A 17,261-nucleotide genomic window follows, 5' to 3' on the forward strand; every position below is an offset into this window, starting at 1 on the left:
TACCGTAATCAGAATGATGGGAAGTTTGAGAGCGCTCGATTTAATCTAAACAGTAAACAAAAAAGTTGTTTGACCTTAACCTGTTCGGCAATTTCATTGGTCTAATGAAAGCTTCATGCCGCCAAAAAACTGAGCACGTCACAGAATGTTTTTTAAAAAAATTAAAAATTTAAAGCGGGAAAAATCCATATATTAGCCGCGTCATTGTTTAAGCCGCGAGGTTCAAAGCCTGGGAAAAAAGTTGCGGCTTATAGTCCGAAATTTACGGTAGTTGGATATTAATTTCCCACTGAGCAAACCATTTCTGTGCTTACAGCATTCATAGCAATTCATTTTTATCTGGTTTTGCTTTGGCTTTTATTTTTTTATTGACTTTTGACAATAAAACACATGAATGCAACTGTTTATGTCACATTGTTGCCCTGGTTGCCCTGAAAAGAAAATGGTTAAACACTTAATTGTGAAGCTAAATATAATGGCTGGACATGCAGATAAATGAAAATAAAATAAATGAAAAGCCAATTTTTGCTGGTGTCTCGGGACTGAAAGGGTTAATGCTGACTTATCAAGACTTATGGCGATGATGCCAAAATGCCATGGAATGTTTTTAGCTGCAACTAGCTTTACACAATAATTCAGGAGAGCTCTATAGAAACCATTCATGTTTGTACTGTATGCTATGCAATTTCTTCATGATAAATTCACAGAGCTAATATATTTTACTATTGTCATTAGATGTGTCTCAAACTTGAGAATGGCACCTTACCTTGCTATTTCAATAGCTAGCCTCAGTGTTGATAATGCAAACATACTTAGATGTTAGAGAGAAAAGGATTTGTTACTGAGGCTTAGTGGGTGGTAGTGTGTCTTAAAACATTGTGCATTTTCAGGCCTTGCTTCAGCCCTACATTCTCAGTAACTGTTTATTTTACTCAAGTGTTTATCATAAGAGGGGACTCTACTACTCTGGACTTCCTGTTATGTCTCTTATTTTTACTCTTCTCTTTAAAAGTCTAACTGGTTAACCTCCTCTCACTCTAATCTAGCTATTGCTTAGCTGCTATATAGATCATTCTTCTTCCTCAGAACTTCAGAAGTTTAGAAACAGGAACAGAGCCATTTGTGAAATAGGCAAATATCTGTCCACCAAGCACCAAACTATAAGATATAAGCATGGAGCTCAAACATTTGCATAATTCACACTTTGATGTCAATTTAAGATTTATTCATGAGTAATTGCTTGTCAGGATTTGCGATCACAATGAGAAGGGACAAGGATCATGACACGCTCGACAGACAACCTGAGCTTTAGACAGCGTTTGTGTAGATTGCGTAATTACTGTGTGTGTCTGCAGTATTATTGTATTTTATTGTGTCTCAGTAATCCGTGTTTTATTTATGTCTGTATGAATGAGTCTTTGTATGTCACAGGAATGTGACTACCTCTGTCTGTACAGAATCGAACCATTGACGTATTTTTCTGTTGGGCATTATGTACAGGAATGATTTTTAATTAGATCTAATCTTAATCTGAGTTATGCAATGGGTGGAAGTGCAATGACTAAATGCATGTAACTTTTTTCAGTGTTTCCATATGCTTTACATACATACATTAATAGCCCGTACACCTAAATGGGATTACTCCCATTGAATAACTAATGTAATGAACATAATTTAAACAATTGTGGGGAAGTAATAGCCATAAACACAAGTATTACATATCTGTGAACTACAGGGTAGTTTTGAGTGAATACTACTTGTAACATAACAGGCCCTTGTTAAGTATTGTACTCAATGAAGCAGTTGTAAATAACTTGCATTTTAGCCCACATCAACGTGTTCATCTTATTTGTCTTATCTAAAACTATTTACTCTTCCTTTACTACCTATTTGTATTATACTGCTCTGACTGTAAAATAGAGTAGAAAATCAATAAACAAATATTGAAAAACAAATGAATGTTATTTTGAGTTCTGGCTTTGTGAAATGTGTAATTTCTCTCCCAATATCCCCCCGGACCTTTTTCACCATCATTTGTTTCCAATTGTCACAGTTGAGCTTCAGAGGCAAGTAGTAACATTGCATCCGAATGTCAAATTTATCAAACCAAAGAAAATGTCACACCCTAAAACCCAAAACACCTCACTCATTTACACCTTTTCAATTACATATATTTTTTCAATATTTTTTATTATACATTTATACAATACAATTTGTGTAATATCAATTGGGTACGCAAAATAATTTGTGATTCTGCACATCTGTGTTTACAATAACTGTATTCACATTCAACATTTGTTAATAAATTGGTTCCCAGAAAACGTGTTCTTTTACAGGTAAAGAATGATTACAAGAATACATCTCTCCCCCTATCAAATAAGGACATGGGTAGCCAACCCTCCTCCTGGAGAGCCACTCAGTATGCAGGCTTTGCTCAAGCCCTGCTCAAACACACTGATCCTACTAATCAGAAGCGTAGCCAGATCTTGATGTTTTAAATTTAGTGTGTTCCAGAAGAGCTGGAACAAAAGCCTGCATACCCAGGCAGTAGCTCTCCAAGTGGACGGTTGGCCAACGGTTGGGTCCTTTTCGTTAAGGGGGAGCGCTGGGGTTCTGATAGGCTTCAGATACTTTTTGGGACGTGTCTCTGAGCCCAGCCTGTTTGCACTTGGCCTTCAAGCAGAGTTTGAGTTTGTCCTGGAAGGAGCTGGCAGTGATGGTGTACAGAATGGGGTTTAGGGCACTATTGATGGGCAGGATGAAGATCACCACCCATAGAACGATCGTTCCTGGAGGACAGGGAGGAAGAGGAGGAGGAGAGGGTGGAGGAGGAGCCGGAGGAATAGGACGAGGAGTTCACAAAGATTAAACATAATGATAGCAATTGAATTGTAGTAATCATATAACCACATGCATCTGGTTTACCTGCTATTTCCACTCGTAAAAGGGAGAGGATCTTTAGGATGAATATAGGTGTCCAACACATGGCATCTGTGAAAACGATGAAGAAAAACCTCTTGGCTATAGAGACCTCCTTGTTGTAGACAGACTGTCTTGCTGTCTTGGCTGTTTTCTGTACAGAGTAAAACATGCTGGTGTAGGAGAAGACAATCATGATGAATGCAAAGAGATTCAACCCTGAAAGACAAAATGTGAAAAGCATGCTTTCATCACACTTTACAATATACCCGTCCTAACATATGTATTGAATAAAACTAAATTATGTCAGTAAAACCACAATCCGCGTAAAGGTATTGCAAAACTTGCTGAAATTTGGGATCTATCTTTTCTCATGGAGATTTGAACTCATTGGAACTGATTAGAACTAATTGGTATATAATAAGTCTAGCTGAGATCTAAGATGATGATGATGAGATTATAAACCCTTTTTTTCATGGCAGTCTCATGTCCCCCCAGGGAAATACATGGAACACAATCCAAGGCCTGTGCAATTCCAACCTCATTTTATATCATCCCCATTATCTTGTTGATTCACCACCATCAGAGCTGATTCCTATCCCAGTGAGCTCAATACATTTTCAAACAAAAGGACACATTTTCAACCAAAAATATGTATTTTCAGCGTATTTTTTTATGTGCTCATACGAATGTTCCTCTTACCCAGAAATATTCCAGTGGAGTAGCATCGGGCCCCTGGTTTCTCCATCTCGTCTGAGTGAAGTGGAAAACACACTCCATTCCTGCCATAGTAATTCCCGAACGTCTGCTTGTCCCATAAGGGAATGACGGCAATAATGAAGCCCAGGACCCAGATGAAGATGAGATAGCAGAGCGTCTGTTTACGTCCGGCTCTGTAGTTGTGGAAGGGGAACACAATGCACAGGTACTTCTCCAGAGTCATGTAGGTCAGAAGCATAACTGACACCTCAGTGGACAGCATGGCCAGACAGCCAATCAACTGGCACTGCAGGCTCTCCATCCACAGCTGGGCGTGTCTGTTGTACTCTCCACAGTACTTGATGTCAAACGCACCGATGAAGAACAGGTAGACTCCCATGAGGCAGTCAGCACCTAACAGATATAGCATGGATTTCAGGGATCTTAGTTAGTATGTATACTTTGTTATGAGAGGAGTTTTATGAATCTCAATAAATAATGAGTTACCTAAGTACAAGGTAATGAGAAGTGATTGCTGCACTCGTTGTGGTGAGGTAGTCTACTCACAGCACAGTGATATGATGGCCATGGTGTGGTGCTGGTTTTCAGACGCAATGCAAGACCTCAGGCAGATCACAAAGATGTTGCCGAAGCAGATGATGAAGGCCACCACCCACACAAAAACACGAAGGATGATGTTCGCAAGAAGATTCTCAAATGTTGAAATTCCGTCAGTGTTTGGCTTGCAACTTCGCACATTAGGAGAGTAGCCACAGTATTCAAATTTCTTAAAATAACTGGGTCAGGAAAAAAGATACAAATAATTTCACAATGAATCACCTTTGAACAAACTTCTGAAGTTTTACTTTTATCTTGATATGGTTGACAGTTGTATGAAGAGAGATTATCTAACAAATGGATACAGTTATACAGAGTCTTAAACTGCCCTCTAACTAGACTTTGGTGCTTTATATGCAGTGTGGACCTGACCTGTGCTGACTAAACATTATTTGTAGTAACAATACCTCACTGTACACTAAGCAATACAGCTGTTAGGAGTCCATTTACTGTATAATGGCCCAATTAAGCCTGTACACGCTGCTAACAAGTCGTTGATCCACTATTTGTAAGTAGCTTATCAAACACTTTTAAAAAGTCCTGTATTATGCATGCACAAGAAGCCATGAATTCATTACTTGTTGGTAGGTAATTGGCAATGAATCTTTAGACATTTACGCATGCTATATTTATTCCATGTTTTTACCCTGTAAAGTAAGCTTATAACACATTAAATGAATTAAATCCCAATTAGAAGCTTCTACATGCTTAGTGCCTTACTGTTTATACAGTATGAAATAAAATGTTGTTGACATAAGAATAATAATTGAAGACAGAATATATACTCACATATGGGACAAGTTGCTAAGAGAGCGAAACATCTGAATACTGATGTTTGGTATTTCAACCTCCTCTATACTCCTGAGGGGAGCAAAAACGTTACTCTTTCTCCAATTCCTTAAAGCTAGTAGACCATGACACATAAGTACAGTATGAAATAAAAACTATTACTTACAGGGATTGCAAATTGACAAACATGTCAAACTGATCATCATAGATATGAGTTAGAGGGTTATTTGAGATGTTCCTGAGAGAAGAGGGGGGACATCAAGATTATATCACTTTGATTTATCACCCCTGTCTCTGTGGTCAACATGGCCTCAAGGCCAGGTTGATGGAAGACTCATTGAACAGTGAAGTTAATAAACTGCAACTCAACAATATACAGTTAGCATTTCTCCTACTTGATCGTACAAAGTGGATCAAACGCTTTCAATAAATCCATTCTAAGTAACAATAACATATTTCAAAATAGTATATACACTGAGTACACAAAACATTAAGACACCTGCTCTTTCTATGACATAAACTATGAATCCAGGTGAAAGCTATGATCTCTTATTGATGTCACTTGTTAAATCCACTTCAATCCGTTTTGATGAAGGGAAGGAGACAGGTTAAAGAAGGATTTTTAAGCCTTGAGACAATTGAGACATAGATTGTGTATGTGCCATTCAGAGAGTGAATGGGAAAGACAAAAGACTGAAGTGCATTTGAAAGGGTTGGCAGGTAGCCTAGTGGTTAAGCACGTTGGGCAAGTGACAAAGGTTGCTGGTTCAAATCCCTGAGACCTGGTTTGAATCTATGTGCCCTTGAGCAAGGCACTTAACCCTAATTTCCCTGGATAAGAGCATCTGCTGAATGACTAAAATGTAAAGGGGTATGGTGTCAGGTGCACTGGTTTATGTCAAGAATTGCAATGCTGCTGGGTTTTTCATGCTCAATAGTTTCCTATGTGTATCAAGAATGGTCCACCAGCCAACTTGACACAACTGTGGGAAGCGTTTGAGTCAACATGGGCCAGCATCCCTGTGGAAAACTTTCGACACCTTGTGGAGTCCATGTCCCGATGATTTGAGGCTGTTCTGAGGGTAAAAGCAGGGGGTGCAACTCAATATATGGAAGGTATTTTTAATGTTTGGTATACTCAGCGTATATTAGGGCTAGGATTCAAATAGCAATTGGATATACTCACAACTGTTTTAGGTTTAGAAGATTTCTAAACATAGTTGGGGAGAACTCCTCAAATTTGTTTACAGATATGTCCCTGGAATGATAAAAAAATATATTTTCAACAATGAAATACATTACTGTATTTGGACATTTTACAGCATTATTTGACCCATATAATGTTGTGTTAAGTACAGTTAACTCACAGGTCTATCAGGTTTGGCATTCCAAAAAATATTCCCTCCTCAATGGTATGTACTCTGTTTTTTCGAAGAGCCCTGCAAAATAAATGCAAAATAAATGTCCCTATAAGTGGTAATTGTTGATCAAGAACCTACTAACTAGACCAACTACATGACTTGAATAGTAGTAGGGCCTACAATAATTTACATACACTGCTTGTTAGATTTTATTTGGAGTTGAATCTGGATAGTAGGTATATCCTAAAGATATTGGGTACTATTTATATAAAAGCAAAACAAATTCTTTCCTCCCACTAATACCTATCAAACTCAATTTGATGTGTTGCTACTTATCCCTCACTAGATGAAATCCAGCCCAGCCTCAATAATCGCACATCGAATGTGGATCAAGTGTTCAAGTGTTTGTCTGCTGGTTCGGCCACTGTGTTTTAGGGACCACCTGCATTTTTCACCTGATTCTGCAATTAAAAGTGGTGCGCACTCTGCAAATTACATTCAGAGGTGATAAGTACTCTCCACCAGCACACGATATTGGTGTCTGGGCACTTCTCGAACACACTCTGTGTGTACGTATTTTGAAGCATGCATCGATGTAAGCTTAACGGAAATTATGCACAGAAATATGATGCAACCACATAAAAATCAATGGCAGATATTATTTGAGCGGAAGCGAGAGAAAATACACTCTGACTTCGGAAATAAATGTTGCCTATTCACATCTTATATGTTGCCTGACAACAATATTTTATCTTGATATGTTAATAAATACAGTTTATTAGGAATGTATTCAGACCCGTTAACTTTTTCCACATTTTGTTATGTTACAGCCTTATTCTAAAATTGATAAAAAATGTATTTTTATTCCTCAATCTACACAAAATACCACATAATGACAAAGCAAAAACAAGTTTTTAGAAATGTTTGTAAATGCAAATGCCACATTTTTTTTTAAATGTATACATCATATTTACATAAGTATTCAGACCCTTTAGTCAGTACTTTGTTGAAGCACCTTTGGCAGAGATTACAGCCTTGAGTCTTCTCGCTACACGCTTGGCACACCTGTATTTGGGGAGTTTCTCCCATTCTTCTCTGCAGATCCACTCAAGCTCTGTCAGGTTGGATGGGGAGCGTTGCTGCACAGCTATTTTTAAGTCTCTCCAGAGAAGTTCGATCGGGTTCAAGTCCAGGCAAAGGCTACTCAAGGACATTCAGAGACTTGTCCCTGAAGCCACCCCTGCGTTGTCATGGCTGTGTGCTTAGGGTCGTTGCCCTGTTGGAAGGTGATCCTTCGCCCCAGTCTGAGGTCCTGAGCGCTCTAGAGAGGGATTTCATCAAGGATCTCGCTGTACTTTGCTACGTTCATCTTTCCCTCAATCTTGACTAGTCTCCCAGTCCCTGCCACTGAAAAACATCCCCACAGCATGATGGTGCCACCACCATGCTTCACCGTAGGGATGGTATTGGCTTGGTTTCCTCCAGAAGTGGTGCTTGGCATTCAGGCCAAAGAGTTCAATCTTGCTTTCATCAGACCAGAGAATCTTGTTTCTCATGGCCTGTGAGTCCTTTAGGTGCCTTTTGGCAAACTCCAAGCAGGCTTCCATTTGAGGAGTGGCTTCTATCTGGCCACTCTACCATAAAGGCCTGATTGGTGGAGTGCTGCAGAGACGGTTGTCCTTCTGGAAGGTTCTCCCATCTCCACAGAAGAACTCTGGAGCCCTGTCAGATTGACCATAGGGTTCTTGCTCATCTCCCTGACCAAGGCCCTTCTCCCCTGATTGCTCAGTTTGGCCGGGCAGCCAGGTCAAGGAAGAGTCTTGGTGGTTCCAAAATCTTCCATTTAAGAATGATGAAGGCCACTGTGTTATTTGCGACCTTCAGTGCTGCAGAAATGTTTTGGTACCCTTTCCCAGATCTGTGCTTTGACACAATCCTGTCTCGGAACTCTACGGACAATTCCTTCGACCCCATGGCTTTGTTTTTTCTCTGACATGCGCTGTAAAATGTGGGGCTTTATATAGACAGACGCAATCGCAATCACACTGCTCTAACCCATCTGGACAAGAGGAATACCTATGTAAGAATGCTGTTTATCGACTACAGCTCAGCATTTAACACCATAGCACCCTCCAAACTCGTCATTAAGCTCGAGACCCTGGGTCTCGACCCTGCCCTGTGCAACTGGGTCCTGGACTTTCTGACGGGACGCCCCCAGGTGGTGAGGGTAGGAAACAACATCTCCACCCCGCTGATCCTCAACACTGGGGCCCCACAAGGGTGCGTTCTCAGCCCTCTCCTGTACTCCCTGTTCACCCATGACTGTGTGGCCATGCACGCCTCCAACTTAATCATCAAGTTTGCAGACGACACTACAGTGGTAGGCTTGATTACCAACAACGACGAGACGGCCTACAGGGAGGAGGTGAGGGCCCTCGGAGTGTGGTGTCAGGAAAATAACCTCACACTCAACGTCAACAAACAAAGGAGATGATCGTGGACTTCAGGAAACAGCAGAGGGAGCACCCCCCTATCCACATCGACGGGACAGTAGTGGAGAAGGTAGAAAGTTTTAAGTTCCTCGGCGTACACATCACGGAAAAACTGAAATGGTCCACCCACACAGACAGCGTGGTGAAGAAGGTGCAACAGCACCTCTTCAACCTCAGGAGGCTGAAGAAATTTGGCTTGTCACCATAAACACTCACAAACTTCTACAGATGCACAATCGAGAGCATCCTGTTGGGCTGTATCACCGCCTGGTACGGCAACTGCTCCGCCCACAACCGTAAGGCTCTCCAGAGGGTAGTGAGGTCTGCACAACGCATCACCGGGGGCAAACTACCTGCCCTCCAGGACACCTACACCACCCGATGTCACAAGGCCAAAAAGATCATCAAGGACAACAACCACCCAAGCCACTGCCTGTTCACCCCGCTATCATCCAGAAGGCAAGGTCAGTACATGTGCATCAAAGCTAGGACCGAGAGACTGAAAAACAGCTTCTATTTCAAGGCAGTCAAACTGTTAAACAGCCATCACTAACATTGAGTGGCTGCTGCCAACATACTGACTCTAATCTCTAGCCACTTAATAATTCAAAATTGTGTGTAATAAATGTATCACTAGTCACTTTAAACAATGCCACTTTATATAATGTTTACATAACCTACATTACTCATCTCATATGTATATACTGTACTCTACTGTAAAATGCTCTTTTTATATACACTGCTCAAAAAATAAAGGGAACACTTAAACAACACAATGTAACTCCAAGTCAATCACACTTCTGTGAAATCAAACTGTCCACTTAGGAAGCAACACTGATTGACACTAAATTTCACATGCTGTTGTGCAAATGGAATAGACAACAGGTGGAAATTATAGGCAATTAGCAAGACACCCCCAATAAAGGAGTGGTTCTGCAGGTGGGGACCACAGACCACTTCTCAGTTCCTATGCTTCCTGGCTGATGTTTTGGTCACTTTTGAATGCTGGCGGTGCTTTCACTCTAGCGGTAGCATGAGACGGAGTCTACAACCCACTCAAGTGGCTCAGGTAGTGCAGCTCATCCAGGATGGCACATCAATGCAAGCTGTGGCAAGAAGGTTTGCTGTGTCTGTCAGCGTAGTGTCCAGAGCATGGAGGCGCTACCAGGAGACAGGCCAGTATATCAGGAGACGTGGAGGAGGCCGTAGGAGGGCAACAACCCAGCAGCAGGAACGCTACCTCCGCCTTTGTGCAAGGAGGAGCAGGAGAAGCACTGCCAGAGCCCTGCAAAATGACCTCCAGCAGGCCACAAATGTGCATGTGTCTGCTCAAACGGTCAGAAACAGACTCCATGAGGGTGGTATGAGGGCCCGACGTCCACAGGTGGGGGTTGTGCTTACAGCCCAACACCGTGCAGGACGTTTGGCATTTGCCAGAGAACACCACGATTGGCAAATTCGCCACTGGCGCCCTGTGCTCTTCACAGATGAAAGCAGGTTCACACTGAGCACGTGACAGACGTGACAGAGTCTGGAGACGCTGTGGAGAACGTTCTGCTGCCTGCAACATCCTCCAGCATGACCGGTTTGGCGGTGGGTCAGTCATGGTGTGGGGTGGCATTTCTTTGGGGGGGCCGCACAGCACTCCATGTGCTCGCCAGAGGTAGCCTGACTGCCATTAGGTACGGAGATGAGATCCTCAGACCCCTTGTGAGACCATATGCTGGTGCGGTTGGCCCTGGGTTCCTCCTAATGCAAGACAATGCTAGACCTCATGTGGCTGGAGTGTGTCAGCAGTTCCTGCAAGAGGAAGGCATTGATGCTATGGACTGGCCCGCCCGTTCCCCAGACCTGAATCCAATTGAGCACATCTGGGACATCATGTCTCGCTCCATCCACCAACGCCACGTTGCACCACAGACTGTCCAGGAGTTGGCGGATGCTTTAGTCCAGGTCTGGGAGGAGATCCCTCAGGAGACCATCCGCCACCTCATCAGGAGCATGCCCAGGCGTTGTAGGGAGGTCATACAGGCACGTGGAGGCCACACACACTACTGAGCCTCATTTTGACTTGTTTTAAGGACATTACATCAAAGTTGGATCAGCCTGTAGTGTGGTTTTCCACTTTAATTTTGAGTGTGATTCCAAATCCAGACCTCCATGGGTTGATAAATTGGATTTCCATTGATTATTTTTGTGTGATTTTGTTGTCAGCACATTCAACTATGTAAAGAAAAAAGTATTTAATAAGATTATTTCTTTCATTCAGATCTAGGATGTGTTGTTTAAGTGTTCCCTTTCTTTTTTTGAGCAGTATATTTATATGTACATATTCCTATTCATTCCTTTACACTTGTGTTTATAAGGTATTTGTTGTGAAATTGTTAGATTACTTGTTAGATATTACTGCATGGTCGGAACTAGAAGCACAAGCATTTCGCTACACTCGCACTAACATCTGCTAACCATGTGTAAGTGACCAATAAAATTTGATTTGATGTGTGCATTTCCAAATCATGTCCAATCAATTGAATTTACCACAGGTGGATTCCAATCAAGATGTAGAAACATGTCAAGGATGATCAATGGAAACAGGATGCACCTGAGCTCAATTTCGAGTCTCATAGCAAAGGGTCTGAATACTTATGTAAATAATGTATCTGTTTTAAAAAATATATATATATACATTTGCAAGCATTTCTAAAAACCTGTTTTCGCTTTGTCATTATGGGGTATTGTGTGTAGATTGATGAGGAAAATGTCTTATTTAATCTATTTTAGAATAAGGCTGTAACATAACAAAATGTGGAAAAAGTGAAGGGGTCTGAATACTTTCCGTATGCACTATACGGTCGTGGCCAAAAGTTTTGAGAATGACACAAATATTAATTTTCACAAAGTCTGCTGCTTCAGTGTCTTTAGATATTTTTGTCAGATGTTACTATGGAATACTGAAGTATAACTGCAAGCCTTTCATAAGTGTCAAAGGCTTTTATTGACAATTACATGAAGTTGATACAAAGAGTCAATATTTGCAGTGTTGACCCTTCTTTTTCAAGACCTCTGCAATCCGCCCTGGCATGCTGTCAATTAACTTCTGGGCCACATCCTGACTGATGGCAGCCCATTCTTGCATAATCAATGCTTGGAGTTTGTCAGAATTTGTGGGCTTTTGTTTGTCCACCCGCCTCTTGAGGATTGACCACAAGTTCTCAATGGGATTAAGGTCTGGGGAGTTTCCTGGCCATGGACCCAAAATATCGATGTTTTGTTCCCCGAGCCACTTAGTTGTCACTTTTGCCTTATGGCAAGGTGCTCCATCATGCTGGAAAAGGCATTGTTCGTCACCAAACTGTTCATGGATGGTTGGGAGAAGTTGCTATCGAAGGATGTGTTGGTACCATTCTTTATTCATGGCTGTGTTCTTAGGCAATATTGTGAGTGAGCCCACTCCCTTGGCTGAGAAGCAACCCCACAAATGAATGGTCTCAGGATGCTTTACTGTTGGCATGACACAGGACTGATGGTAGTGCTCACCTTGTCTTCTCCGAACAAGCTTTTTTCCGGATGCCACAAACAATCGGAAAGGGGATTCATCATAGAAAATGACTTTACCCCTGTCCTCAGCAGTCCAATCCTTCTACCTAATGCAGAATATCAGTCTGTCCCTGATGTTTTTCCTGGAGAGAAGTGGCTTCTTTGCTGCCCTTCTTGACTCCAGGCCATCCTCCAAAAGTCTTCGCCTCACTGTGCGTGCAGATGCACTCACACCTGCCTTCTGCCATTCCTGAGCAAGCTCTGTACTGGTGGTGCCCCGATCCCACAGCTGAATCAACTTTAGGAGATGGTCCTGGTGCTTGCTGGACTTTCTTGGGCGCCCTGAAGCCTTCTTCACAACAATTGAATCACTCTCCTTGAAGTTCTTGATGATCCGATAAATGCTTGATTTAGGTGCAATCTTACTGGCAGCAATATCCTTGCCTGTGAAGCCCTTTTTGTGCAAAGCAATGATGATGGCACATGTTTCCTTGCAGGTAACCATGATTGACAGAGGAAGAACAATGATTCCAAGCACCACCCTCCTTTTGAAGTTTCCAGTCTGTTATTCGAACTCAATCAGCATGACAGAGTGATCTCCAGCCTTGTCCTCGTCAACACTCACACCTGTGTTAACGAGAGAATCACTGACATGATGTCAGCTGGTCCTTTTGTAACAAGGCTGAAATGCAGTGGAAATGTTTTTTAGTGATTCAGTTCATTTGCATGGCAAAGAGGGACTTGCAATTCATCTGATCACTCTTCATAACATTCTGGAGTATATGCAAATTGCAATCATACAAACTGAGGCAGCAGACTTTGTGAAAATTAATATTTGTGTCATTCTCCAAACTTTTGGCCACGACTGTACATGCTGTGTTCATTTTGGCATGTTTACCTGCCATCGCAAACCCATAGTTTGTCAATAGGGCAAACTGGATAGATACTACTGTTTGCTAGCCTGATAGCCAATAAAGAATTGTCAGCTAGCTAGCTACCCACAAATAATTGACGTCTACCCATTAGTTTTAGATCATTTTTGCCTGTTCATCTGTCTGGTTAGCTACCTTAATACGATTCACATACAGCTAGCTTGTGGCGAAATCCTGCACGGAGCCTTCACCGTGCGCTGCCACTTTAAGAGGGCATCAGCAGTCAGAAAGGATAAAATGAAGATAGCTCTTCTGGCTCTCTGGGAGGGAGCTCTCGGCAGGCGCGGCAGTTTGATCGGGGTGTGCAATGCTGCAGAAGTCTTGTTTATTTTTAGCGTGCTGAGTTTGTAAAGTGTTTAACTCGATCATCGATGTTACTGCTCTAGACCGTGATTGCTATCTTTTGGGACCACACCAGTTATTGATCGCATGGATTAGTAGCAACATTGTTTGCGAAGCTTTGACATACAAACAAACAAACCATCAGACGAACAGACAGTGTAACGGCAAGCCTGAAGTCAATAGCTAAGACCCACCCCCTCTCTCTCCCCTTTATCGCTCCAGTGCTTTTCACTGCAGCAGACTTTTTTTCAATGCGCTTCCCTTTGATGTTCAGTGTCGCTGGAGAAGTATTTGGGTTGACATTTTACTTAAAAGGGAGGTTACCTGCAAGTTTGTGTATTGTTATTTGAACTGTATTGAGGTGGTGTGGTACTAATTATATGTGGCCAAGAAGATTTTTGACATTTTATGGCCTTTGTTTTGTCTATGAACACCCACACATTCATACCCTCTGTACTCCTCCACTGGGAGTTAATACAGATTATTGCAAATCCTCTAATGTTGATGACTGGGTTCTGTCTTGTAAATTGTTTATATGAAGTTGCCGTTCAATTGCTCTGCCATTATTAATGGTTGGGTTACCCCTGTGCTGGGATGTGTGTTTTTATATGGTGTGTCTTATCATTTCTCTGCAATGGCTATCTGGCAAACAGGCTACACTATAGGCAGTCTCTTCTGCTGATGTGTGTGGGTCTGGTAGTGGTACTCTCTCTATCCTACTCTTTTCCTTTCGGCAGGGTTAATACCTGCCTGGCACCCGAACAAAATCTTTATCTTTACCTCTCTCTAACAATCTCGCTACAGAATTGAACAATCCCACTACAAGCTGATAGTTATGAAGTAAAACGTTTGCTTTGTGTATCTTGTTTTGTCTCTGGTTCCTGGTTGGAAGAAGGTTCAGTGAATGGAGAGGTGCAGTGTCAGGTAATACAGTAGCGGGAATGCTAGTGCTTCTCAAATGTAGTGTTTTATGAGTTCTCCACACTCTGGTCCTCACAAGAATGTACTCAAGAGAACGTCCTCGGAGAATGCACTCGGAGCATGAGGGTGTTAAGCATGTGTAACAGTGTAGGTTCCGTCCCTCTCTTCGCCCCAACCTGGGCTCGAACCAGGGACCCTTGCACACATCAACAACTGACACCCCACGAAGCATAGTTACCCATCGCGCCACAAAAGCCACGGCCCTTGCAACTCAAGGGGAAACCCTACTTCAAGTCTCAGAGCGAGTGACTTCACTGATTGAAACGCTATTAGCGCGCACCACCGCTAACTAACTAGCCATTTCACATCGGTTACACATGGTAGTATGCATATTGAGAAACACCCAAAGAGTCTACCAGAGGCTTTCCAGATTCTCGACCCCACATGGTCTCCACCATCACCTTCAATTGAGAGAGAGAAAGCATGAAACACACTAAGAATGTCACTGCCGATAGGTAGGCTGTTCCTTCTCTTGCTAGAACAAAAGCGGTACCTGCTACTTGCTGACCTGGTAGCAGCGAACCCGATTCTACATGTAAAATCGCAAAAGAGAGAAATAGTAATGGCGTCTTTTTGTAGGCACTAACTCCGCAATGGTTCGTTAAACAAAGTCTAGGGAGAACATGAGTGGAGTTTTTGTAGAGTTTATAGATAAATGCCAAAAATAAGGTATGTGGTAAACACAGGTTCAAGAGATCTTAGTCTTCCCTGTGGCTCAGTTGGTAGAGCATGGTGTGTGCAATGCCAGGGTTGTGGGTTCAATTCCCACGGGGGGCCAGTACAAAAATGCTTGAAATGTATACATTCACTACTGTAAGTCGCTCTGGATAAGAGTGTCTGCTAAATTACTTAAATGTAATCTTATGTTTTGTTCTATGAGATAATCTTCATTAGTTTATGTCACTTTTTGTGAATTTGGAAGAATTTCTATCATTTATAAAAGCTTCATAAATTCTAAAGGTCATGTTAACTGACTGCTATTATCTCTATTATTCTACAATGTTGTAAATAGTAGAACATCTCATAGAACAAAACGTGTTACCCTCAGATTGTGTTAACCTCAGACCTTATTTTCCGTGTTCATCCCAAAATCCTATTCTTTCGCCATTCATTCCCCCCCCCCCATAATGATGGCTGAATGAACCCAGAGATGAAGGGGAAGAGAGGCCCAACTCGGAGGAAAATCTCTCTCTCCAGCAGGTGCCAATTTTTCTTTGATTCGCCCACCAAGCAAGGACTTTTTGTATGGTCAAGAAAAACATTTATGGCTTATTTGCTACGTGAGATTTATTTGATCAAATAGAAGTTTCATAACGCTTAAGTTGTTACATGTGTACTGATATACAGTACCATTCAAAAGTTTGGACACCTACACATTTATTTACTATTTTCTACATTGTAGAATAACAGTGGTGACATCAAAACTATGAAATAACACATATGGAAACATGTAGTAACCAAAAAAGTGTTAAACATATGAAAATATATTTGAGATTCTTCAAAGTAGTCACCCTTTGCCTTGATGAAAGCCTTGCACACTCTTGGCATTCTCTCAAGCAGCATCATGAGGTAGTCAATTGTAATGCATTTCAATTAACAGGTGTGCCTTGTTAATTTAGCGCTGATCCCATAATCGGGATCAACATCCTGCAAAAAATCAGAGTGCCATATTCATAACCAAATCCATAACCAAATCTAATAATTTCTATTTCTCAAACATAGGACTATTTTACACCGTTTTATAGATACACTTCTCCTGAATCGAACCACGTTGTCCGATTTCAAAAAGGCTTTACAGTGAAAGCAAAGCATTACATTATGTTAGGAGAGTACATCGTCAAAATAGCCACACCGCCATTTTCCGACCAACCACATGCATCACAAATAACCAAAACACAGCTAAATGAAGCACTAACCTTTGACAATCTTCATCAGATGACACTCCTAGGATATCATGTTACACAATACATGCATTATTTTGTTCGATAAAGTTCATATTTATACACTGCTCAAAAAAATAAAGGGAACACTTATAAACAACACATCCTAGATCTGAATGAAATAAATAATCTTATTAAATACTTTTTTCTTTACATAGTTGAATGTGCTGACAACAAAATCACACCAAAATAATCAATGGAAATCCAATTTATCAACCCATGGAGGTCTGGATTTGGAGTCACACTCAAAATTAAAGTGGAAAACCACACTACAGACTGATCCAACTTTGATGTAATGTCCTTAAAACAAGTCAAAATGACGCTCAGTAGTGTGTGTGGCCTCCACGTGCCTGTATGACCTCCCTACAACGCCTGGGCATGCTCCTGATGAGGTGGCGGATGGTCTCCTGAGGGATCTCCTGCCAGACCTGGACTAAAGCATTCGCCAACTCCTGGACAGTCTGTGGTGCAACGTGGCGTTGGTGGATGGAGCGAGACATGATGTCCCAGGTGTGCTCAATTGGATTCAGATCTGGGGAACGGGCGGGCCAGTCCATAGCATCAATGCCTTCCTCTTGCAGGAACTGCTGACACACTCCAGCCACATGAGGTCTAGCATTGTCTTGCATTAGGAGGAACCCAGGGCCAACC

General features: G+C 41.9%; 1 protein-coding gene across 1 annotated transcript in view; it reads right to left on the reverse strand.

Annotated features, from left to right (window-relative positions):
• Positions 1 to 2,223: 2,223 nt before the first annotated feature.
• LOC115148308 (relaxin receptor 2-like) overlaps positions 2,224 to 17,261 on the reverse strand; it is a 31,227-nt gene continuing 16,189 nt past the window's right edge. Inside the window, exons 11-18 of the mRNA XM_029690237.1 lie at positions 6,393 to 6,464; positions 6,212 to 6,283; positions 5,192 to 5,263; positions 5,026 to 5,097; positions 4,186 to 4,415; positions 3,622 to 4,032; positions 2,926 to 3,138; positions 2,224 to 2,789 (exon numbers count right to left, since the gene is read on the reverse strand). Coding sequence (XP_029546097.1) covers positions 2,593 to 2,789; positions 2,926 to 3,138; positions 3,622 to 4,032; positions 4,186 to 4,415; positions 5,026 to 5,097; positions 5,192 to 5,263; positions 6,212 to 6,283; positions 6,393 to 6,464 — 1,339 coding nt within the window. The 3' untranslated portion in view covers positions 2,224 to 2,592. The remainder of the gene's footprint in view (positions 2,790 to 2,925; positions 3,139 to 3,621; positions 4,033 to 4,185; positions 4,416 to 5,025; positions 5,098 to 5,191; positions 5,264 to 6,211; positions 6,284 to 6,392; positions 6,465 to 17,261) is intronic.

The sequence above is a fragment of the Salmo trutta genome, chromosome 15, assembly GCF_901001165.1.
Source record: "Salmo trutta chromosome 15, fSalTru1.1, whole genome shotgun sequence".
In the NCBI taxonomy this organism is placed as follows: Eukaryota; Metazoa; Chordata; class Actinopteri; order Salmoniformes; family Salmonidae; genus Salmo; species Salmo trutta.